At 52.6% G+C, this 23,149-nt stretch overlaps 4 protein-coding genes across 4 annotated transcripts; 2 read left to right on the forward strand and 2 right to left on the reverse strand.

Annotated features, from left to right (window-relative positions):
- Nucleotides 1–1,516: 1,516 nt before the first annotated feature.
- Nucleotides 1,517–4,729, reverse strand: PpBr36_04949 (uncharacterized protein; the record flags this gene model as incomplete). Its single annotated transcript, XM_029892107.1, has 3 exons — nucleotides 1,517–1,557; nucleotides 1,634–4,563; nucleotides 4,707–4,729. The coding sequence occupies 3 exons, from the start codon at nucleotides 4,727–4,729 to the stop codon at nucleotides 1,517–1,519; spliced, it is 2,994 nt and encodes a 997-aa protein (XP_029749895.1).
- Nucleotides 4,730–9,798: 5,069 nt separating this feature from the next.
- PpBr36_04950 (uncharacterized protein) lies at nucleotides 9,799–11,460 on the forward strand (the record flags this gene model as incomplete). Its single annotated transcript, XM_029892108.1, has 2 exons — nucleotides 9,799–11,126; nucleotides 11,208–11,460. 2 exons carry the CDS (start codon nucleotides 9,799–9,801, stop codon nucleotides 11,458–11,460), a joined length of 1,581 nt encoding a protein of 526 aa, XP_029749094.1.
- A 373-nt stretch (nucleotides 11,461–11,833) lies between these two features.
- PpBr36_04951 (uncharacterized protein) lies at nucleotides 11,834–14,885 on the reverse strand (the record flags this gene model as incomplete). Its single annotated transcript, XM_029892109.1, has 8 exons — nucleotides 11,834–12,206; nucleotides 12,324–12,683; nucleotides 12,759–12,814; nucleotides 12,888–12,976; nucleotides 13,050–13,074; nucleotides 13,335–13,606; nucleotides 13,676–14,009; nucleotides 14,085–14,885. 8 exons carry the CDS (start codon nucleotides 14,883–14,885, stop codon nucleotides 11,834–11,836), a joined length of 2,310 nt encoding a protein of 769 aa, XP_029749095.1.
- Nucleotides 14,886–16,896: 2,011 nt separating this feature from the next.
- PpBr36_04952 (uncharacterized protein) lies at nucleotides 16,897–22,373 on the forward strand (the record flags this gene model as incomplete). Its single annotated transcript, XM_029892110.1, has 6 exons — nucleotides 16,897–17,451; nucleotides 17,929–19,333; nucleotides 19,402–19,558; nucleotides 20,868–21,482; nucleotides 21,602–21,713; nucleotides 21,778–22,373. The coding sequence occupies exons 1-6, from the start codon at nucleotides 17,295–17,297 to the stop codon at nucleotides 22,371–22,373; spliced, it is 3,042 nt and encodes a 1,013-aa protein (XP_029749096.1). The 5' UTR covers nucleotides 16,897–17,294.
- Nucleotides 22,374–23,149: the final 776 nt, after the last annotated feature.

The raw sequence follows: 23,149 nt of genomic DNA on the forward strand, positions 1-23,149 counted from the left end.
CACGCAGCTCCGTGGGCTCACGTGCAGCGTGATGGTGGGCACGGCGGTAATGAGCCCTGCGAGGAGGAGAGCTGCCGGAAAGATTGCGCTGGATCGCTGTCAGGTACCGCGGTGGCGGAAACAGTGAGCAAACAAAGACTCGGCTAGACACCCCGAGCATTCGATCCGAGACTACTCCTAAATCCTGTATTTGGGACCCGCGAGTTGATGCTAGAAATGCCGATATACAGTGAGCATCGTGGGCCAGCGATATACAAGCCAGCCAGTAGATATGCCAACTTGTATAAGCGTGCGTCTTGTAGCCTCGGAGCTCCATCATGAGCACGCCAACGGTAGTCGATGTCGTTTCCTTGTCACAAACGTCGTCATCTATAGCAATTGCTTGAACAAGGCACCCTGGCGAGATTTGCACGCCAACTTTGCCAACACCTAAAGTAGCTAGATATTCGCAAATCGCAAACCGTCTTGTGGGCAGTAGTGTCTATAGGTCCGGCCTGGTTGCGTCGTCGCCCTACCGGGCGCAAATCTGCAAGGCTCCGGCTGTGGTGCTAGGACCGTCTAGTCTCGCCTAGAAGCTTTCCAAGAGCCAAAATTTACCATTAAGCTCAGGCTACCGGCGTGCCTGTGCACGTAGCCTTGTCAGGCTGAGCTGCGGTTGAGCGGACCCTTCTTAACCACAAGACCCGAGCAGTTCGACAACCGGATTGTTGTAGTAAAATTAAGCTCTTGTGGGCTCTTACAGACGGCGTGGCGTTCAGCCTAGCAAATACACTTTTAGAGGTCAACAGAAAACGGATAGCCAGTCTAGAGAAGCTCGTGAATGAGATCGTCGTAATAAAACTGCTTGACCACAGTGTGAAATTGCGTGTGCTCGTAATCTTAATCTAGGGATTGTCTTGATCGTAAACGGCCATCGCAGTACGCCCTGTCATTTGGGAGTACAGATGATAACTGGCCCTGTAGTCCTCCATATCCCATCCTTCTTTTTGTTGTTCCCTCAGACCCAGTCCCATTCCCGAGGATCCCAATCGCCGAAACAAACAGAAAAATTTCAGGAAAAGAAAAACAATATCTGATGGTGGAAGTGTCTGTCAAGAAAGAAAGAAAAGAGAAGATGATGATTGATTGATAGTTGGGTGATTTGAAAATAGAACAGGCAAAGAGATTCTGTTTAACTTGCAGAAGGGGAATAAACAAACGTAAAGCGGAGAGTTAGGTTAACAGCAGTGCGATCTTGTTTGCTGGCAGCAAAAGACTTTTGTTAAAAGTTGGGTCTGATACGTATTCATCGGAGTGTGTTCCCCGTTTCGTACGTTGTGTTCCAAGCGATATCCCAGATGGCAGTCGAGGTTGGGTGATTCGGCTGTTGAGGATTGTTGATGATTCCAAGTAAGAGCGTCAAGGGGACGAAACGACTCATATACTCAATGAAATAGCACCGATGACCACGGATCTATCAATCTCAAAGTCCACCAAAGTGCATCCCAGGTTCGTAGCTACCGTCCGGGTCAAGGAGTCACGAGAGCGCAGCCAACTTCTGAAGCGCAGTGAGGACGCCTATATTCAAATCTGTTAGCCAAAACACCAACTGGCAGATGCCGTTTTCAAAGTCCAAAGGGCACCAATCACTTACCGCTGACACCTTGAGTCAAGGTGGCCCTCGCCTCTGTGTTGCGGTTACCAAGGCTGACGGTGACTACATCCTTCACGGTGCCGTCCTCGCCAAGCTGGTTGGCCCACTTGAAGACCTTTTCGTCCTCGCGGCCGTCACCCACGACCATCAGAAAGTCGGGGGAAAGATCACCGCTCCGCAGGTCGTCAAAGATCTTCTCTGCCGCAGTGCCCTTGGTCCAGTCGATAGGTTCGACAACGACGCATCCGTCGAGGGCAACGGCGTGGACCCGCTGTGCTTCACAGGCATCGTTGATGTGCGACGCGCAGTCGCTCGCCTGTCGCGCGGCGGCCTCGTAGTCCTCGGCGCTCTTGTAGTGGAAGACCAGGCTGCATCGGCGCTCTTCGACCTCGGCTCCAGGGGTTCGCTCGAGGAAGTATGTCATAATACCCCTTACCGACTCCTTCCAATTCCTGATGTGTCCGGGATCCGCCATCTCGGTCCACGAGTCGGCGCCACACTTGCGGAGCAGGCAGCCATTCTCGGCGATCAAACCTAGGTTAGGGATGCGGGCACGGAAGAGGCGATCGAGCTCTTCGGGGCGGCGACCTGACATGACGTAGATAGTGTTTCGCTCGTCGAGGAGGAGGTCCGAGAGGACGTCAAGGGTGCGCTGAGGATTGCTGTCAGTGTACTGAACCGGATCACCTAGGCGCATACTTCTGTTTAGAGTGGTGGTATAGGGGCTGCTTGGGCGAATAGGAGACAAGACGTTGGACTCAACGTCTCGGATTGTAGTAGGGGGCTGGTGAGTAACGTTTGTGTGAGGACATGCGAGGGTGAGTGGGCCCAACCGAGGATGGACAATATGCTGCCGCCCTTCTGGCTGTCCCTGCTGCCCTGCCGACAAGGGGTTAGTAGAGGTGGCGTTCTGTACCTGTGGGCTGACGGGGATGATCTGATTGACGGGCCCCCAGCTGACCAACGTCCCTTCGTAATCGAGGATGAACAGCCTCTTGTTGCTCCGTTTGTACTGTGCCGAGAGGGACGAAATCGACAGCCGGGGCACCGACGTCTGGTCGCGGCGATGCTGCTCCTCGTGGACGCGGTCCAACCGAAGCATAAACTCGGTGAACCAGTGAGCACCCGTGTGGTGACTAACCGCCTGGTACAACTTTGTCCACCTGCGCTCCTTCTCCTCGGCCGACATCTCCAGCGCCTTCTTGATGGCGTCTGCGCAGGCCCGATAGTCCCACGGGTTGACGCTCAACTCGTTGCCGCCAAAGAGACTCGATGTTCCAGTGAACTCGGACAGGATCAGCGACCCATGCTTCTTGTCATTGCTGTTCTTGCCATCCTGACAAGCCAGGAACTCGTGCGAGGTCAGGTTCATGCCCTCGCGTTGGCTGGTGATCATCAACGCGTCTGCGATGGTAAGCAGTGCCAGGTACTGAGCATATCCTATGTCTTGCTTCAGGTAAGTGACGGGCTGATATGTCAGGCTCGCCCATGACGAGTTGACACGCGTGACAATGTCAGAAACTGTCGCATCTAGCTCTGACTTCTCACTGGTGGATAACGCCACCTGAATCAGCATCGTCTTGCCGCGCCATTCGGGGTTCTGGTTCAGGAACAGCTCGTAGGATAGAAGCTTCTGCCGGACGCCGCGCACATGGTCTAGCTTGTCACGCGCCACAATCAGATGCTTGCCTTCGTATTGTTTCCGCAGCTTGTTAACCCATTCCAGAACCTGTGGCTCCTTGCGATGCTCGCTCAGCGCAACGGGGTCAATGCCGATGGGCATGTTGATTACGTCCACAAAGCGGTCTTCCAGCTGCAGGCCATCTGGCGTGGCCTCGGCTGAGAGGATGCGGCTGCAGGTTTGCAGGAAGTGACGAGTGTACTCGTGGATCTGGAAGCCCACGAGGTTGGCGCCAAGCATGCCCTCCAGCAGTTCCCTGCGTACCGCCAGACACCGGAAGACTTCCGAAGAGGGGAAAGCCACATGCAGGAAGAAGCCAATCTTGGCATCTGGCAGCTTCTTGCGGATCATGCCGGGCACCAGGAGCAAATGATAGTCATGGACCCAAATGACATCGCCTCGCTTCCAGTTCTTGACAATCTTGTCGGCCACAGCCTGGTTCACGTTGACGTAGTACTTCCACGAGTGGTCCTCGTACGCCTTGCTCTTGGGGTTGTCGGGGATCTGGTAGTGGAACACTGGCCACAGGATCTGCTTGCAAAAGTGCGAGTAGTGGCCGTCAAAGTCTTTATCCGAGCACCACACAGTGAGGCAGTCGTGCTCCGTGGCAAGCCTATCCTCAATGTCCTGCTTCTGCTGCGTGCCGTCGAGCGCGTCCGTCGGCATGCCCAGGGTGCCAACATAAGTGTGATCACCGAGCTTGCCCTCCCTCGCAGCGGCCTCGGCGGCATTCCGCAGGCCACCGTTGCCCTGGTCCGCGTTCACTATGGTGTAGTCGGCCTGCGCAAAGACCCGATCGTGGCTATCGCTTCGGGTCAGAGACAGCGGCTGCTTGACGCCCATGCGACCCAGCTCGCGCGCTTTGATCGCTAGCGTCTTGTTGTGGTTGAGGAGCGATGACGGGGGCGGGGAGTTGGCCCGCGACATGGGTTGGTCGCGACGGGCGCCCCATGTCGGGGATCCGCGGTCCGCGGGGGCGCGCTGCTTCCCAGCATCGGTAGGCGCGGGGAATTGGGGCACAGCGAGGCCATCCTCGTTGCTAAAGATGTCTTCGGGAGCCGGACGTTCTTCGATCGGAGTCTCAGGGGGCGTGATGTCCTTGAAAAGGCTGGGCTGTTTCAAGTGCGATGGCGACTTCAGCCCGCCGGCCTGGATATCGCCTTTCGCCCGATCCTTGTCAAGCGCTGGCGGCGGTGCACTCTTCGACGGGGTGCCCGGAAGCCTGAAATGGACCGTCTTGGGCAAAAATCTGGGCAGTTAGACAGCAATTGTCAGTTCGCATATGCTTTTCTCGATATGCAGCTCTATGACTTCATGATGACGTCTGCAACACAGACACTGAGCGGCGAAATCTCAATGTTGCCCATTGGCTGCCGATTTGACTTGACGTACAGTGAAGCGATGAAGACTGTCATTTTGAATCTGTAAGTTTTTTATCGGAGGGCCTGGTCACTTCGAGTTCGTCCACACTCTCTTCCAACGCCGTGCCTTCGCACGGGTTCAAGTTGTTATAAAAGTCGAAAACTCGCTACCATCAGAAAAGTCGATTTGGCGTAGCGTCTTTTATTCTAGGAACGTAGTTGCACGTGAAATTGTATCGAGTTCCGTGTCGCGGCCAGATGATGAGCGGGGTTCGTTATGCTTGAATGTAGAGTCGAGACGACTTGTCTGGGTAAGGTGTCTCAATGCGGCGTTATCAGCTCGACCTTGTTTTTTTTTTCGCCCGTCAAGGTCCGGTGCAAGGTTTGAGGGGCGAGAGAAAACGAATCGGCGGCGCAGGAACGGGGGGAGTTAGCCTTTTTGACAATTTGAGGAGGAGGCTTTGCGGCTTGCAATGCCCAGCGAGTAAAAATCGGTATGTTCGTCAAGTTTCTTTTTATTTCCTAATGCGAGCGTGTAAGCTGAGTTTCAGACCTTGGCACTATAGGTGGCTTCAAGTGCAAAGAAGTAATCAGGATGGTAAAGAAAAAATGCGGGCGTTGAATACAGCAGTAAGTTGGTCCGCTGACAGGAAAACCAGCATAGACATAAAACTTGTAGCAAAACAAATACAGTACAGCTGGGGGAAAACAGTTAAAGATCAGAAAGTGGAATGGAACAACCATCCAGGATCAAATGCCCATAAACATGCCAGAATAACACACGGCCGCCTGAAGGGGAGAGAGAGAAAAAAATGTCTGACGTAACGAAGGACCTAGCTCGCTGCTAAATTTGCGGGACGACCGAGGGGTAAGACAAGGGGGATGGCTTCCATGCATGGTAGAAGCTACGAGCATCATCTACTTACCCGGCTTCTATCCGAGCTGGGAGCAGAAAGATTTGGTCAAAATTGGCTATTGGCGCGCCGGCATGAAGTGAAGAAGAGCAAGGAAACAAAGAGGGGAGGATTTGGTCCGGAATACAGCAGCGCAGTGCTTGGATGATCAATTGACAAGATAAAAGGTAGCCAGAAGTCAACAGCAGCCAAGTGCAAAAAGAATTGGGGACGGGACCAGGCAGGGGTCAAATAGCGGGCTTGGATGGTGGGATGAAAGTGGATGACCTGCGTGGATGGAAGAAAAGGGAAAAAATATGGACATGGCTTCCCCGTTGTTTTATTTCCCATGTGGGATGGGCATTTCTCGGGTGTTCTGCAGTGGTCCATATGTAATTAATTACAGAACATGTATGGGTGCAACAATACCACGTAGGATCCCTCCCCTCCATCAACAACCATTTGCTCTGTCAGATCACAGCCCAATCCAGACAGAGCCACACACACACACACACACACATAGAGCTGCTGAGACGGACGAGCATTCAGTGACAGGAAGGCGGCACAGATTCGGCTAATCAAAGACTGCCTGCTGCATGGTGAGCTAGCCGGCGTTGTGAAAGTCACTAGAACTAGTCTAGGTGGTGTACCCATATTGTACCACAGTTTGTCTGTCTAATCGTCACAGTCACTATGATGCAGTTGGCCTTGTTAAACTACGTATCGAATGGGGTCAACAAAAGCCCCTACCCATTATGCATGACAACTTATATACATACACTCAAGGTCTTTTATAATTACTATTTATTAAAGTAGTGTGCTTTCACGTATCCAAGTGGGGCGGTATACATCCGAGAGACAACTATGTACCTCACCAAAAAAAGCGACAACGCACAAAAATATACGCGTGCTTGACAGAACAAGCTGAATTTACTTTCTCTTTCTGCATGCTCACGCTTCCGATCAATCATTGGCTGAGCTGACCTGGGATTCATGGGATCCGGGATTGGATACACGAAGAAAAGTAAGAAAAAGAGAAAAAAAAATAAAACAAAAAGGGAAAAAGGACAAAAAAGATCTTCCTCGGCACCTCAAAGCCGCTTGGTATATCCATGTTTAGGCTTGGCTGGCAGCTTCTCAAGATAGGAAACTCATTATTTCCGTAGATCCGAAATGGTACCTTCCTTGGCGCAGGCCAGTTGACTGCGATTAGGACAAAAAACAGAAGAAAGAGAATAACTTTTTTTTTTCATGCACGGACCCAGCTTCACGATGACCCCGTTGGTGTTTTGGGCTGCGACCGTGTATTCACAGCAACCCACTAAATTGGCGTCTTTACTTTTGCACCCTGGACAAAAAGGAATGAATTATTGCAGCCCAACGATGCATCGGGCACTTCTCACCCCGTTAAAAAGAGATTTGCTCTCTGTGGCCGGCTGCATTTCTGGAGTTTGAATCCTGTGACGTCTTGGGGCTACGGGATTAGATTTTGCGTCAACCGGGCCAGTAAAATTGTGCAGCAACGCCTCGTGGTCCCTGTCGCTGACGACACCGACCACTTAAATGCCGAAGTCATATCGTCGTCAGTTAGCAGTATTTAGTACGTACCGTATTAGTTTTACCCCTCCAACTACCAGGCCGGCCTGCTTTGCGATTTAATACTGAGTAGCTTCTTCTTGTCCGTTCCTACGAGTCTTTTGGCTTTTTTACTGGTCTACCAACAGGCCTGAAACAACCGTCTCCTACAGCCGTTACTTGGAAATTTCAGCTTACTTTGCCATGTCCACTTATTAGCTTTCGAAACAAACGCAATACATGCCTGCTCACAAACCCATGCTTCATCGTCACGCAACAAAACATCGTGGGGTTTCCAAAATCGGGAGCGCCATTTTGCGCAGGCCTGCCCCTGCGGGTGATCACCATGAGAAACCCGAATTATCCCGATCTCGGACCAGGGCGATTGCCAAGACAAAGACAGGCTAAATGGGGTTTCCCAGCCTTGGGTCCCGGCGGCTGGTGACATTCGCGTCTAATGCCTCGATGATATCTGATGAGATACGCGCCGTAGAGAGTGATCTGAGGCATTTATTTTCTTTGCCGTCTTGGTCGCGACAGGGAAGAGAAGTGCTGAATAGTGAGTGGTCAAGTCATATAGGCTCTTGATCCTTTCCTCCGAGATTATGTTTTCAATAACATTACTTACTTACCTTAGACTTTAGACCCCACTCACATCGAATCTATTATGGGCTAACAACGGCAGAGCGAAAGGTACTTTTTCCTGCTTTTTTTTTTTAATCCTGCTCCAATTTCAATCAAGTCAATTTCGGGTGGGCTGCAAGCCCAGGCTCGCATTCCTTGTTCACTGCAAACACTCTTTTTGCGCACAGGACCACGTATCCTTGGAGAGGCTGGCCCGGGCCGTCGAACCTCGGCCAAGCGGGACCCATGGTTTGGTCTGTTGTGCTTCATTCAAATCAAGTCAAAGGTGTGCCAATGGAGGCATGAAAGTTGTCCACTTTTTGCCTGCCGAAACAGAAAGATGTTGGCTGCGTATCACCTGCATCAAGTGAGCGCCCAAGCTACCCTGTTTTGTGCACCTGCAGCTCCATTGCACCTCTGGGAGAGCTGCCGAACCTCCCTCCGTGTGTCTGGTGACTTGTTGATAGCCTGGCGGCTGTGCTTTTGCATGCTTTGGACGTCCAGGAATAGAAGACCAAGACGACCAATAGCCCGCAAACGAGGCTGGCCGGATCGACAACCATTTTCTATCATGGCCGCGCACGCTGGTCCACGTCCTCGTTCTATTGTGGTACTGAATCAATCGATGGCAGGTACCAGGTAGGCTCAAATGCATATCATCCTGGCATGCATACCTTAACTTGCCAATGTACAGTACAATGCAACAGCCAGGCTTCGAACCCCGCGTTGCCATCGCTTGGGAATGGCCCCGCAGTTCCTCATCTGCAGAGACTCGCTCATAGCCCGCTCATCAGACTCTTTAATATCACGTCTCCCCGGGCGAAACACCGACCGACGCGTTCCATACAGCGCCTGGCGGAGTGGTTGCCAAGAACCACGTGGCACTGGTCTTGAGGAGAAATTGTTCTTTTATTATTTTGTCTCTTACAGAAATGGCCCGGGCCAGACTGAGGGTCCGGATGGCTGGTTTGACGGACAACTATAATTATCATGTTTGTTGCCATTTGGGTCCATCCCTGATATTAATTGGTTTATTGTGATGTGATGATTACGCGATTGGTGAGAGATTTTACGTTTTTCTTACTCGATCAAGACTGCGGGAAAATGCATTCCAAAACACCCTTGACGGCTTACGACCTTTTGTCAATCGTCTGACCATGCAGGGTGCACCGTTCAAGTACCTAGACACATGTCAATCAAACATGTCAAAATCGAAGGAACCTGTCTTCCCTGCCGCCTTGCAGCATATCATACGCCGTGGATAACCGCAAAGTGCGTGGTCTACTATGGTATGGGATGTGACTTTGCAACCTTCCGATTCGTAAACTTGATTCGACGGACTACAGATAGGCATGTGCCAACGAAGTCTCCTATCATAAAGAAAGTACTACGTATGCTGTGCATGCAAAAAAAAAAAAAAAAATATACAGTACTTCGCTCGTGTTGTTTTCGGCAGTCAATCCGCGGGGTAGCACATGCCAACAAATTAGTCCAAGCTGTTTCCAGGGTATCAGGAATGAAGATTAACAATCAGCCTTGCTACTAATGCGCCATGCAAGCTGAACTTCTCTCCATACAGCACACGGGATCCCTCATGTAAACTTCAGCTTATGAGTCTTGCTCTTTATATATATTTATTTTCCGAAACATCCGAAGAGAAAAGATCAGTTTTATTCTAATTTACGGCGCACCCATCGGGCTCATATTCTTCAGTTGGTTGAATATCAAGTCCTTGTAAAAAGGTAAAAAGAGGGTCCATATGGCGGGGAATGTGGAGCAGCGTAAAGTTGGGGTAGGCGGACAGAAAAATAAGCTGGCCAGAAAAAAGTTTGGCGGGATGAATTCCTTGTATGGGAGCTCTTGAGAGACAAAGGCACAATAATGCAGAGATACTGCTCAAATCGTCAAGGAAAAAAAATTAACTGCTGTAACCTTTCGACTCGAATCCCTACCTAAACTGCCAGAGTAACAGAGTACGCAGGTTAGATTCGGTTTAAATTTTCAAACGTTCACCGGAACAGTCTCCTCACGATGGCGACCGTCGCCCCGCCGCCCTCCAAGCGGCAACGCCGCGAGCAGGCCGCCAGAGCCACCACCCAACAGGACGTGACGGCGGTCCTCGCCCCTCCGACAGGCTCCTTCCGGGCCCGCTTCGTCTCTGGCTCTGACGGCTCGCCCCTAGCGGACGCCGTGGAGATCCCGCTGGCCGATGCCTCGGAGAAGAACGTGTCGCTGCTGCTCAACACCCTCCTGGGCCGCGATGCCGACGAGTCCGTCCCCTACCGCTTCCGCATCCTGCTACCCCCCAGCAAGGACAACAAGGAGGAGATAGTCATAGACAGCTACCCTTCGGACCTTGGGGCGCTGCTGCGCCAGCACGGCATCGAAGACGCCTTCGAAACGACGCTGACGCTCGCGGCCGAGCCTCAGGCCGTGTTCAAGGTGCAGGCGGTCAGCCGGTTGGCGCACCGCATCCCAGGCCACGGCGAGCCTATCCTCTGCGCGCAGTTCAGCCCGGCGTCGTCGGCGCGGCTCGCGACCGGCTCCGGCGACAACACGGCGCGCATATGGGACTCGGAGACGGGGACGCCCAAGCACACGCTCAAGGGTCACGCCGGCTGGGTCCTTGGCGTGAGCTGGTCGCCCGACGGCACGCGGCTGGCCACGTGCAGCATGGACAAGACGGTGCGCATCTGGGACCCGGAGACGGGCAAGCAGGTCGGTGCCGAGCTCAAGGGTCACGCAAAGTGGGTTCAGGGCATCGCGTGGGAGCCGCTGCACCTGTGGCGCGACGGGACCCCGAGGCTGGTGTCGGCGAGCAAGGACTTTACGGCCAGGATATGGACGGTCAACACGGGGCGGACCGAGCACGTGCTGAGCGGACACAAGGGGAGCGTCAGCTGCGTGCGCTGGGGCGCCGGCAACGGCACCGGCGTCGTGTACACGGCGTCGCACGACAAGACGGTCAAGGTCTGGGACGCCGTCAAGGGTACCATGCTACACGACCTCAAGGCCCACGCCCATTGGGTCAACCACCTCGCGCTCTCGACCGACTTTGTCTGCCGGACCGGCTTCTTTGACCATACCAAGACGGTACCTGCCACGGCCGGGGAGAAGACAGCCAAGGCCAAGGAGAGATACGAAAAGGCGGCCAGGGTCGGCGGCAAGATTGTTGAGCGGCTCGTCAGCGCCAGTGACGACTTTACCATGTATCTGTTTGACCCGTTAAACAATGGGACGAAACCCATCGCCAGAATGATAGGGCACCAAAAGCAGGTCAACCACGTCACCTTCTCGCCTGACGGGTCGATGATTGCTAGTGCCGGTTGGGATAACGCCACCAAGCTGTGGAACGCCCGGTACGTTGCTTCCCCCCCAAAACAATCCCCTAAATTTTCGACAGGATGAAAAGACGCATAAAAGCTGACGATGTTGAACAGAGATGGCAAGTTCATCAACACGCTCCGAGGCCATGTGGCGCCGGTCTACCAATGCTCGTTCTCTGCCGATTCGAGGCTGCTAGTTACGGCTTCCAAGGACACCACTCTCAAGGTCTGGAACGTGAGGACGGGCAAGCTTGCAACTGATCTTCCGGGCCATGAGGATGAGGTCTACGGTGTGGACTGGAGCCCGGACGGCCAGCGCGTCGGATCCGGCGGCAGAGACAAAGCAGTTCGACTTTGGAGAAATTAAGGGCCGAAACGACAATGACAGTACATTAGCTAGATACCCTGACGAACATGACATGATAGAAAATAATAGAGGAATACGAAGACTGAACAAATTGGCAAATGACCTGGGTATAGAACAAAAAGAAAAGACAAATAGATTAGAGAAGGGAGTCTCCTCTGCGCCGCATTGAAACGAAGCAAAAGTCTAGTCGAATATGACGGGGAATGGAACGCAAGAAGCAAGTGTGCAGTGCAGTGAAATAAAGATGAAAAAGAACGAAAAACGAAAAAAAAAAAAAAAAAAACAGAAAGCAAGTTCGACGGAGCCGGATGACAAGAAGAAAAAAAAAAGAGAAAAAGAATCACGGCCAACGCGTCATCCCCAAGACCAAACCTCAGCGATAGTAATGATCCTTGTACTTATCCCACAGCTTATCCCACTGCCCCACCAAGTGCTCCTTGACCCTTGTCGCCGTCGACCTCCTGCGAGACGACGCCTGCACGTTCTGGCCGTCGTAGTTCAGCCCGTAGAACTGCGCCTGGGACTGCTGGCGGGGCTGGCCCGAGCCGACAAACATGCGGCCAACGGCGTTGTAGGCGCGCCTGACCGGCGGCGTCAGTCTGGTGCTTTTAGGGCCGCTCGCCGCTCCTCGGCTCGGGATCCTCCCCCTCACTCGCCGCAGCGGGGCCCTTCCCCCGGACGGCGGATCGGGGACAGGCCTCTGCGATGGGATTGGGCGGATTACGGGCGGTGGTGCGGGTGGTTGCCTGGTAAAGTTGGGGGGGTTATTGAGAGTCAGTGGGAGGCTGGAGCAAGAGATTGAAAAAAAAAAAAAAAAAAAAAAAAAAAAAAAAAAAAATAAGTAGGGAGACAAGATAACTTACCGAGCGTCGTGGTGCATCTGTCTGAGATTGTTCAAGGGCGGTTGTTGTTGATTATCCGGACCTTGAGACGGGCCTTGTGGCGCTGGGCCCGTCGCCCGGCTGGGGTTGCTGAACAGCTCGGTGCGCAGCAACTCGGTCTCGTCTCTCATCTTCCGGTCCCAATGCCTTGGATCTGTTTTGCTGTTGATGAGCCTTTCCAGCGCCTCGAAATTCGGGCGCATGTCGGGGTCGTGGGCCAGGCAATGGCAGAGAGCCTGCCGGAGGACAACGTCGACATGGTCATACTGAGGCCCCATCAGTTCCTTGCCATATGTGTAGATCACTGTGCCGTCTCCATCGTAGAAAGTTTCCAGTTTTGGCCTAGAGGGTGCAAGAGAGGTCAGCGGTGGAATTTTCGGTTTGCATAGAGTGTAGAGTCGGGAAAGGTGGGCGTACTGTGGCACGCGGACTTGGGTAATGAGACACCACATAACTACAGCGGCTTGGTAAACCTGTTTGGGAGCATAGCTAGTCAGTATATGTACGTGACAATTGGAAAAGAAAAATTGACAGCGGTCATCTCACATTGTGATACTTGTTATATCGCCCGGCTGTGGAATACAGCTTGTTCGTCGGGTCGTGTTGGCGCTCATAGTAAGGAGCTTCGAATATGTCTAGATAGCTATGGTTAGATATGACATGTCAAGCTGGGATAAAGGTGAAATTTTTATAGAGAAAGCAGCTCACAATCCCATTCTTGACAAAATTGCTCCTAGAAGTCGCGTATAATCAGGGTGTTAGCCAATGATACTTGCCACTTTGGAACTATACAATTCACTGGCGAGCAGACGGTGAAGCAACAGCGTGCGGTTGGGTCATGTTAATGAGCGGGGGCTCCTACCGGTGTCAAAGTCTCGTATTTTCCGCGGTGCCTAAAATCCCATGTGGTTTGACTTTATGCATTATTTCTTTTTATCAGCAAACAGCTCATCTTGCCACCAGTTTGTCCACGGCGACTCTGACAACTCACACATCATCTCTGTTCACAACTTCTGCCACTCCAAAATCGCCAATTTTGAAGACTGGCAGCGTATCGTGCTCAACACCGTTGATGTCCACATTACCAATGAGGACATTACATGGGTCAATGTCAAAATGAATCACGGCACGAGAAGACGGCTCGCTGAAGTCGGCATATTCCTCTGCGTCGGTTTCAAGGCCTTGTGAGGTCTCACTCACGACGGCGCCGTCATATTGCGGTGCATTCTTGTCCGGCCACGCCATGGCGACGCAGCCCTTGAACACTATGAACAGGGTCAGCTGGTATCTCCGGGTCTGGGAGTAGCGAGACGGCTCGTCCGTATGATACTTACAGCACTTGAAAATTTGCCATAGAATCTGTGAGTTGAGTTTCAACCGGCGCTCGACGAGCGTGCAAATGAGCTTGTCCACGTCTCCCTTCCCCATGAACTCCAGAACCAGAATATCATCGCTCTCATCAAGCGCTCGGGTACGAGGGTCTGAGGATAGCATGTTAGCCCTCAGACGGTCAAGACTAACTCTCTGGAGGATGTGCATCCGGCCGGTCAGTTTTGTCAAAAGTTTCTTTTCACCAGCCAGCCCAAAATCAGACGTCGCCGATGGTGGATACAAGTCCATCTTCACGACGACCCTACGGGTCTGGCCAAATCTGTCAATGCATCTGAACTAAAAGCCACAAAAAAACTTAGATGGATTAGCATGTTGCGCAATCGAAGAGTGGGATATGTCACGCAGACTTACCAGTGCTGCCAGGCCGTGACCTCCTACCCCGAGAAACTTCTCAAACTCGAAACCTGCTGCAGCCAAGGAATTCCTCATAGGAGTTATCCGTTCGTCCGCATCTTGTAGCCGAGACGCGGCCCTGGAGGATGGAGCATCTCGAAACGCTGGGCGAGCGAGACCCCGTCCTATCCGCATGTCGTCCTCCACGACCTGCATCGCCAGACCCGGCCATCTGGAAGATTTTGGCTGCACGATACTCTCCGAGACTTGATCGAGATGGCCTGGGTGATCCCTCTGGCGCGGATCACCCACATGGAATATCTTGTAGAAAGCCGCCAACTTCCTGATGACATGGCTGTCTAGTTTCACGCGTCCCTTGAGGAACTGCTTCGTATAGTCGTCTTGCTCATTTGTCGGAACGTTATCGCGCAGATGAAGAATCTGGTCCATGCGGGTGAGACGTGAGCCTCTCAGAGTCCACTCCAACAATTCCTTGTGGCCTTTCAGCATGGCAACGATGCGGTCGCGGTGGAGCATGTACTCGGCGTCGACGGCAGCCTGTACCCCGTGAGGTGTTGGGGGTGGCGCTCGTGCCGTAAGGTTTGCCAAGACCTCCTGATGGCGGGTTTTCTCCCTGTCGTATTTTGCCAGGACAAGCTCCGTTGCAAGCTTCTCGACTTGTACGGTGTATGCCCAGCGCAGATCATTCTGCGTCTCTACCTCCTGCTGTGCCTTTCCTTCTGCTTGAAGGCGACCCCACTCCACGATGCATTGCTCGGACACGAGCCGACTTCGATTCAAAAATTCGTTTCGATCCATTGTGAATCATGAATGGGTGCAATAATCGTATACTCGGTGTATCTTGTCGTGGCGACTGTGTTGCGGCTTACGTATGAAGATTATGTTAAAGAATATCAAGATGTGAGAGAACGAATGATTTCTCAAAGAGAATGTTTATTAAGTCCAGGTAGATCTTTCGGCCGGTAAAGATGTCAAAACATGCAGGTCGTGATGTATGCACCTGTTAAACAACCGTTGTAGACAAAGGAACCTGAATGAGCTGGGCCTCTTTCAGAAGCCATAGATATCTGAAAACAGCAATTAGCACTGCTACAATGGCTATCTGGTATCTACCTCTACACAATCCACGATGCATTTGTACATGGCAAGTAGCCAAAGAACAAAGACTTTTGATTGACGTTGACAAAGAGAATAAAATTTTTGATGCGTCTGGAATTCGAGTGATGAAGATGGACGTGACTGCATGCGGATTTTCCTGAACCCATTGTTGAAGCAATTGAGGAGCCGAAGCCATGTACGCATGCACAAGAAAGTGGGCGTGCAAGTCCTATCTGGAAAGCTACACCTGACTCTGAGTCGCCTTCTATTGGTGAGCGGTCGTTTTAAGTCTTTTCACCTTTAACCATAGTCTGTTTGGAAGAGAACCTGACTCTGAGTCTTCTGTTATTGGTGAGCGTGTTCATTTAAATCTTTTCCCTTGAACCATGTAACCATCTTGGGAGATTGCTGACCGATCGGATGGTATTATGGGACGAAGTGGAGAGCAGATGGAACAGTAGGCAGGTGTTGGACGGACTGAAATAGGGGTTTCACACTAATCTCAACCGAAAACAATATGCCGGGGTACTTGTCAAGCTGCATCATACGTCTTGCAGATACCGAGCGACAAAAGATGTCTGTCTTTGGTGTGTTGCAATTGTGAATGAGGCCAGCAACCAATGACAGAGATTTGGAGAGCGTCTGGTATGGTATTGGTTTGGTACTTCTCAGGGAAACCGCTGGGGTAAACCTCGCTGAAACCGTCGGGGAATTGTCACAAACAAACCAACAAAGCACGTGCCTCGCGTCTCCAGCTCTTACCGTATAACCTTGGCGGATTGAGATGACGTAGGCCCTAGTCGTTGCGGTGTTGCGGCAGGTGCAATCGCGTGGTCAGTGAAAGCCACTTGGGCCAGCGGCATCTCATCCCAGTTGCCCGAGCTAAGAAAGAGTTGAGGTGTTCACGGTCGTGCAGGCCCACATTAGATGGGTCTGTACTCTGATGATCTATCTGGTCGACGAGGCAAATTGTTTCTTTATTTCTAGTCCGGAGTGAGGGAGGACCAGGGTTTGGACGGCAAAGGTGACGACCATTATGATGACATGTAAGAGGCGAGATAAGGCCCGACTGCAACGCCTGCAATGCTTTTTTTCGTGTCGCCATCCACTTTCTTCTGTTGTTTCTCACCTTCATCATAACCACCTAACCACCTAATATTAATACAACATCTAAGGAGGAAAAAAAAAAAAAAAAAAAAAAAAAAAAAAAAAAAAAAAATAAAGAACTTCGAACCCGTGCCATTTCTTTTCTTCTTAGCCTTGTACTTTTCGCCCCCACCCCCCCAATCTCCATAAATAATTGACTGGGTGATCATCAAAACAAACTGTGCTTGCATTTTGCGTGGCATTCAAGATTTCGCCGAGGCGGCCCCCCAAGTCTTGTCTACTGCTGGCAAAAAAGCTTAGCGTACAACCGTGGCGTTGATTCGTTGTGAAGCCGACATCCGACCCTCGAAATCTCCAGTTACTTTTTCTTGAACCCACCAAGCTTTGGAGGTTGTTCCATCACGCGATAAGACCTCGTACCCCCCCAGCGCCCGCGACTCGGTGTCCACCTGGTGTGTAAGAAATGCGTATGTATTCTTGCTCGTGTCGACACCCTCCCGAATCATTTCGGCACGCCTTCCGACTTGATTTATCCTCAAATTGCAGTATTCCTGCGTCCGGACTAATTCAACGCACTAACGACGATTGATGGTTTTTCGTCCAGACCGTATTCGCAGATGGGCGCGAGAGAAAGCCCACGGCCGAGCCCCTTCGACCACCGAATTTCACAAGCAGCCATCCCGACAGGGCACCAACGGGTCCGGAACCCGATCAATTGCGCCCAGTGCTCACTCGGGCACAACAGCCGGTGGAAACAATCTCAGCAGCACCCGCGATGATGCTGCCATCAACACCCTCGACCCCCCGCCGTCCACCCTAGACGGCGGCGGCATAGAAAGCTCCAAGCCTGCAGATGACTACAAACAAAAAAATGTCGCCGCGCGCTTCGGAATCACGGTCAAGGAGATTTTGTTCTCCAACTACCTGAATGTGCTTCTCGTTTTTGTCCCCGTCGGGATCGCGGCGCGCTTTGCACATTTGTCCGGTGGCATCATTTTTGCCATGAACGCCATCGCAATTGTGCCCTTGGCTGGACTGCTGTCTCATGCGACCGAGAGCGTCGCACGTAGACTTGGCGACACTGTCGGCGCGTTGCTGAATGTCACTTTTGGTAACGCTGTGGAGCTGATCATCTTCATCATTGCTCTTGTAAAGAATGGTACGTATTTATTTGACTTTGACATTTTTTAAAATTTCTGTCGATCTAGGCCCCAATTCTCGTGACTAACAGGGTCATTTTTTTTTTTTTTGTTTTTTTTATTACAGAAATCCGAATCGTGCAAGCCTCGCTATTGGGGTCGATTCTAGCCAATCTGCTATTAATTCTAGGCATGTGTTTTCTGCTCGGTGGCCTGCGCTTCCGAGAGCAGATTTACAACTCAACCGTCACCCAGATGAGTTCCTGCCTGCTGAGTCTGGCCGTCATGAGCTTGTTGCTCCCAACGGCATTCCATGCCAGCTTCAGTAAGGAACCCGATCTGTATATCCTTGGGCTAACCCCATTCAGGCCGTGATGGGATGATTTGGTTATGGCAGTATGAGATGAATGCAAACCGCATTTTGCAGACATTGCATGTTGTACCCGTGCTAGAGCTCGTCCAGAGATGGTAGTGATATGCTGACGGCAGATTTCTAGGCAACACGGATCTTGCGGACGACAAGGTTCTGCAGGTATCTCGAGGTACCAGTGTGATTCTGCTACTGGTGTATGCCCTCTACCTTGTGTTCCAGTTGAGATCACATGCCTACATGTACGAATCTACGCCTCAGCATATCATTGATCAGGAGATGGTACCCGGACCAGCAGCCAACTACTTCAACTCTTCGGGCTCCGATTCTTCGAGCTCCTCATCTTCCGACACGGACTCTTCGGGGCGTTCACGCAGCACGGCCAAACGTATCAAGAGGAAAATCAAGCGAGCCACTACCAGGAAGCATAGTATCTCTTCCCAGAGTACTGGGCCATCTGCTGAAGGCTCCTCTACTGCTGAAAAAGTCGCCAGCCGAGACGAGCCAGTTTCTGCTCAGCCATCACCGGACATTGTTTTGGTTCCGTCCGAACTTGTCGAGGCAGTTCCGGCCGATGACGAGGGAGAGGGAGGTTCAGGCGCAGAACGTCAGCTCAAGAAGGATCGCAAACGAAGAAAGCATCATAAGCGTCGCCGTTCCAGTGGCGCAGTATCTTCCAGGAAGAATGAGCAGCAGAAGTCTGTGGCCGCACCAAAAACCAATCCAGCCATTGCAGACACCGATGGAGAGCCGCGTCGCGTAGACTTTGCCGTTTCGCCCAGTATTGAGGCTCAGACAGAAATCCCACAGCGACCATTCCTCCTTCGAGCTTTGCGACCGACGCTTTCCAAGACCATGTCACAGAATGTCTTTTCCCAGCCTCCGCCGCAAAACTCACCATCGATCGGTCATGCGGCAGCGTCATCAACCAGCCAGAGCCATCGGGGACCCCGGCGTGCGTCGTCTCTGCCGAACTTTGAACAGACACAGCGTCTGGCACCTGGTGCTATACCGCCCATAATCCCAGTCATTGTGAATAGTCACCAACGAACCCAGGTAGCGGGCGAGGACGGCGGCGGCATAAGCAAGCGTCAAGACGAGGAGGATGAGCATCATGATATTTCGCGAACCACAGCCGTGCTGCTCCTACTCGTGTCGACAGGGCTCGTCGCAGTGTGCGCCGAGTTTATGGTAGACGCCATCAATGAGGTGGTGCACGAGGGATCGGTCGTGTCAGAGGCCTTTATCGGTCTTATCCTCCTGCCTATCGTGGGCAATGCGGCCGAGCACACCACGGCCGTGACAGTAGCAATGAAGAACAAGATGGATCTGGCAATCGGCGTCGCCTTGGGCAGCTCTATTCAGATCGCAATCTTCATCACACCGCTCGTCGTCATTCTAGGGTGGTGCATGGGCAAGGAGATGTCCCTATACTTTACGCTGTTCGAAACGGTCAGCATGTTCGTGAGCGCGTTCATCGTCAACTTCCTCGTGCTTGACGGGCGGAGTAATTATCTGGAGGGTGCTTTGTTGTAAGTTTGTTTTACTTGATCGTCACATGTTTTAGAGATGTAAAGGCTGACGGGATGAATTTACGCAGATGTTGCGCGTATGTCATCATTGCGGTTGCCGCCTTCTTTTATCCGAATGCTGAGGCGGCCAATCTGCTAGGCGGTGGCAGCGACTCACACAACACGACAGCGACGTCGACGGCGGCGGCGGCGACAACCGCTGCAGCTACGGTGGCTGGACGTGCGGTTTTGGAGACGGCGGCAGCCTTTCTAGGAACCTCATGACAGTGAGCCCCACCTGTCTTGGTACTCGGGCGGGAAAAGTAGACTCTTGAGCTCTTGAGGGCAAATTTGATGCTCTTCGCCCCTTGTTTGTGTTCTATTGTTTTCTTTGTAACAAATTTGAAGAAGGCCGAAAAATGAGCCCTTTGAAATTGCGCTGATCGGATTGAGGTTGACTATTCTGGCACATTTGTTTATTTGATGGCCCCGTACATGCAATGCAAGTCCTGCTAGTCAGGATATCGAAATACATAATCGCGATGATTTGTCAATGCAACTTCCAAGCCCTTTTGAGTACTTGTCTCAGGAGATTGCGTAGATTATGGTGGTCTGACTGCAAACCATAGACAGACGTAGGAATGATAAGCGAAGAGAAACAGGAACAGATTCACAGGAAATACCATGGATCTCAAATAGTAATCTAAGCCTGCGTCACAGGAGATTAACAGGCAGCAGAACCTAATCCCGCAGGTCAACATCAGCAGCTCCACCGAAAAGGCTCGGCGGCTGGGGCTAAACGGCGCGGCATTGAGGAGGCGGTGCGGGGGAGGCTGGACGATTCGGGAAGGTCGTAAAACATCGCATCTTGGGATGTTGGACGGTGTTGTCTTTGCGCTTTTCTTTTGCAATATCTTTTATGATTGAGGTGCGGAAGAAGCAATCTCGGACGCGGGTGGCCGACTCGCCGGGCTGCCTTGGATCCAAATACAAACACCGAAAATGGGCTCAAGCAGGTATCTTAAAGAGAGAGGAATGGCCCTCGAGCAAAAGGGGTCAAACAAAGATTGGGGTAACGCGGATGTGCCCTTGCAGGAAACACCTGATAAAGGAGGTCTGGTAGGACAAGACTTTGATACTGTACATTTTGGTGGATATGGGGTTACCTACCAGCCGGCGACCGGCTACCCCAACTTCCGCCTTCTTTTTATAGGCTGGTAGCAACAGACGTGATGAGTGCCAAGTCGAATTCTTGGAGTTGGCAATGCAGCTGTCCATGGAGAAAAAGGAAACTCGCCAGAACCCATGTAGCTTTCGGGTGGGCATTGGTCGGTCCCAAATGCGGCCCGTCAGCACCGTGTTATTGTTCTCGTTGCCTTCACCCCCCCCAGACTAGGTAGGTGGCTTGGCATTCAAGTAAATAAAAAAAGCAACCTCCCGTCCTCCCGTTCCGCTTCCCCTTCCCCTCACTGCGCCACCCTCCTCGCTCTCTTCTCTTCCCCATCGGTCCCAGCCCCGACTTCCTGAACGCGACCCGCCTCTCGCTTGACACAAGATGAAGTTCACACTCAGCAGTGCCGCCGCGGCCGCGGCGGCGCTCGCCACGCTGACCGGGGCGTCGCCGACGGCCTCGCCGCTCGAGAAGCGGGCCGGCATGTACGACGGCTACAAGGTCTACCAGCTAGACGTGGGCTCCGACGCGGCCAAGTACGACGCCGTGACGGCCGCCATCAACCAGATGCCGTCGGTGGTCTCGCTGGCCTGCGACGACCGCCACGACCACATCGACGTCGCCGTGTCGCCCGACTCGGTCGCCACGCTCGAGGCGCTGGGGGTCGAGATGAAGCTGATCAACGAGGACCTGGGCCGCGACATTCGCGCCGAGGGCGAGACCAAGCCCTACGTGCGCACCATCAAGAGGCGCGACGAGGCCGCCCCGCTGCCCGACATGTCGTACTTTGACTCGTACCACGTCCTCGAGGAGCACTTTGCCTTTCTGGAGGACCTGCAGGCCGCCTTCCCCGACAACTCGGAGACTTTTGTCGCGGGAAAGTCGCTCGAGGGGAGGGACATTATGGGCATCCACCTCTGGGGCAAGGCGGGCAAGGGGACGAATGAGGCTGTGGTCTGGCACGGTACCGTTCACGCTCGCGAGTGGATCACTGCACCGGTATGTCTTTTTTTTTCTTCTTGTTGTTCTTGCATCTGCTGTGTGAAGCGTTTGAAAAAAAAGGAGAGAAAAAAAGATTAGACTGGACCAGGTGCTGACACGGGACAAATTCTGCATAGACCGTCGAGTACATGGCGTACAAGCTCGTCTCTGGCTATCTCAAGAGCAAGTGCTCCGTGAACATCCTGGACCAGTACGACTTTTACATCATCCCTGTCGTCAACCCTGATGGTAAGTCATGACGTAGTCCGCTCCACTACCCAGCAATGAATGGCCCTGACCGCCAACATCCCAGGTTTCGTCTACACGCACACCACCAACCGCCTCTGGCGCAAGAACCGCCAAGTGCGCCCCGGAGCCTCGTGCGTGGGCACCGACGTGAACCGCAACTGGCCCAACCAGTGGGACGTACCCGGCGGCAGCTCGACCAACAGCTGCTCCGAGACGTACCGCGGCGAGGCGCCGGGCGACACACCCGAGAACAAGGTGCTGGTCGAGCACCTGGTGGCCGTCAACGCCGCGCAGGGCGTCAAGTTCTACGTCGACTGGCACTCGTACTCGCAGCTCATCCTGCTGCCCTACGGCTACAGCTGCACCGCCGTGGTGGACGGCCTGGAGCGCCAGATGGAGCTGGCCGCCGGCGTCGCGGCCGCCATCAAGGCCACCAACGGGCTCGACTTCGTCTACGGCCCCACCTGCACCACCATCTACCAGACCGCCGGCGGCAGCAACGACTGGGTCGCCGATGTGCTCGGCTCCGAGCTGCCGTGGGCCTTTGAGATGAGGCCCCAGGACGCCGCGCAGGGCGGCTTCGTCATCTCCCCCGACAACATCGTGCCCAGCGGCGAGGAGATCTGGGCTGGCATGAAGAACCTGTTCAAGAACTGGTAGATGGAGAAGCATCGGTTGCGATGGGGTTGTACAAAGCCTTTGTAGGTTTTATAGAGGGGGCTGGGGTTTTGGGGGTCAGGGGCTTTGTTATATAATTTTACCAAACGGCAAATGTTAATGCGTCGTCCAACGCCAGTGTTTTCGGGCTTGTACAACCAACATATTGGAGCAAGGCCACCCACCGGGCCATCCATTATCAAGCAGTCAATTCTATTAGTTTGCAGTCATGTTTGCTCCACACAATCCGCGTCCACGCCGTGCACCTTGGAACTGTGAAATTCGAACAAGTCAAACAAAAGGTAGTTTGCGATTGCCGAAGTACCTATCTAGGTGTGTATGTAGGTGAGCAGGGAGGTAGATAGGTAAATAGGTACCCAGGCAGGTAAATGTTGTCCTCCGGGTTGCACAGTACAATATTAAATAATCCACATTAACGTACTAGCTTGGCCCTTGGGCACACTGTATCCTGGCAGTCATCCATTCCCTTTACCTATCTGATGCGTTGTCGTCATTGCAAGGCTTCCGTTTCTGCAGTGAACAAAAAAGACTCTGGCTCAGAATGTGGCAGTGAAAACAGTTCGGCCGATTACAAAGGTATTGTGAGCGCCTGGCTCGCGACTATATAGACGTGTTCAGGGTAATTAGCTGCCTGCTCGGCTCTCTCTCCCATTCAATTAGCATTAGAGCAATAGGAAAGCAGACGGGTTATGGACTTCAATATCTGTAGCAGTACATGAAAAATGGCTTTCTGTCTGATAAATTCGGCTTACTCACAA

This window comes from Pyricularia pennisetigena, chromosome 6 (genome assembly GCF_004337985.1).
Source record: "Pyricularia pennisetigena strain Br36 chromosome 6, whole genome shotgun sequence".
NCBI lineage: Eukaryota > Fungi > Ascomycota > Sordariomycetes > Magnaporthales > Pyriculariaceae > Pyricularia > Pyricularia pennisetigena.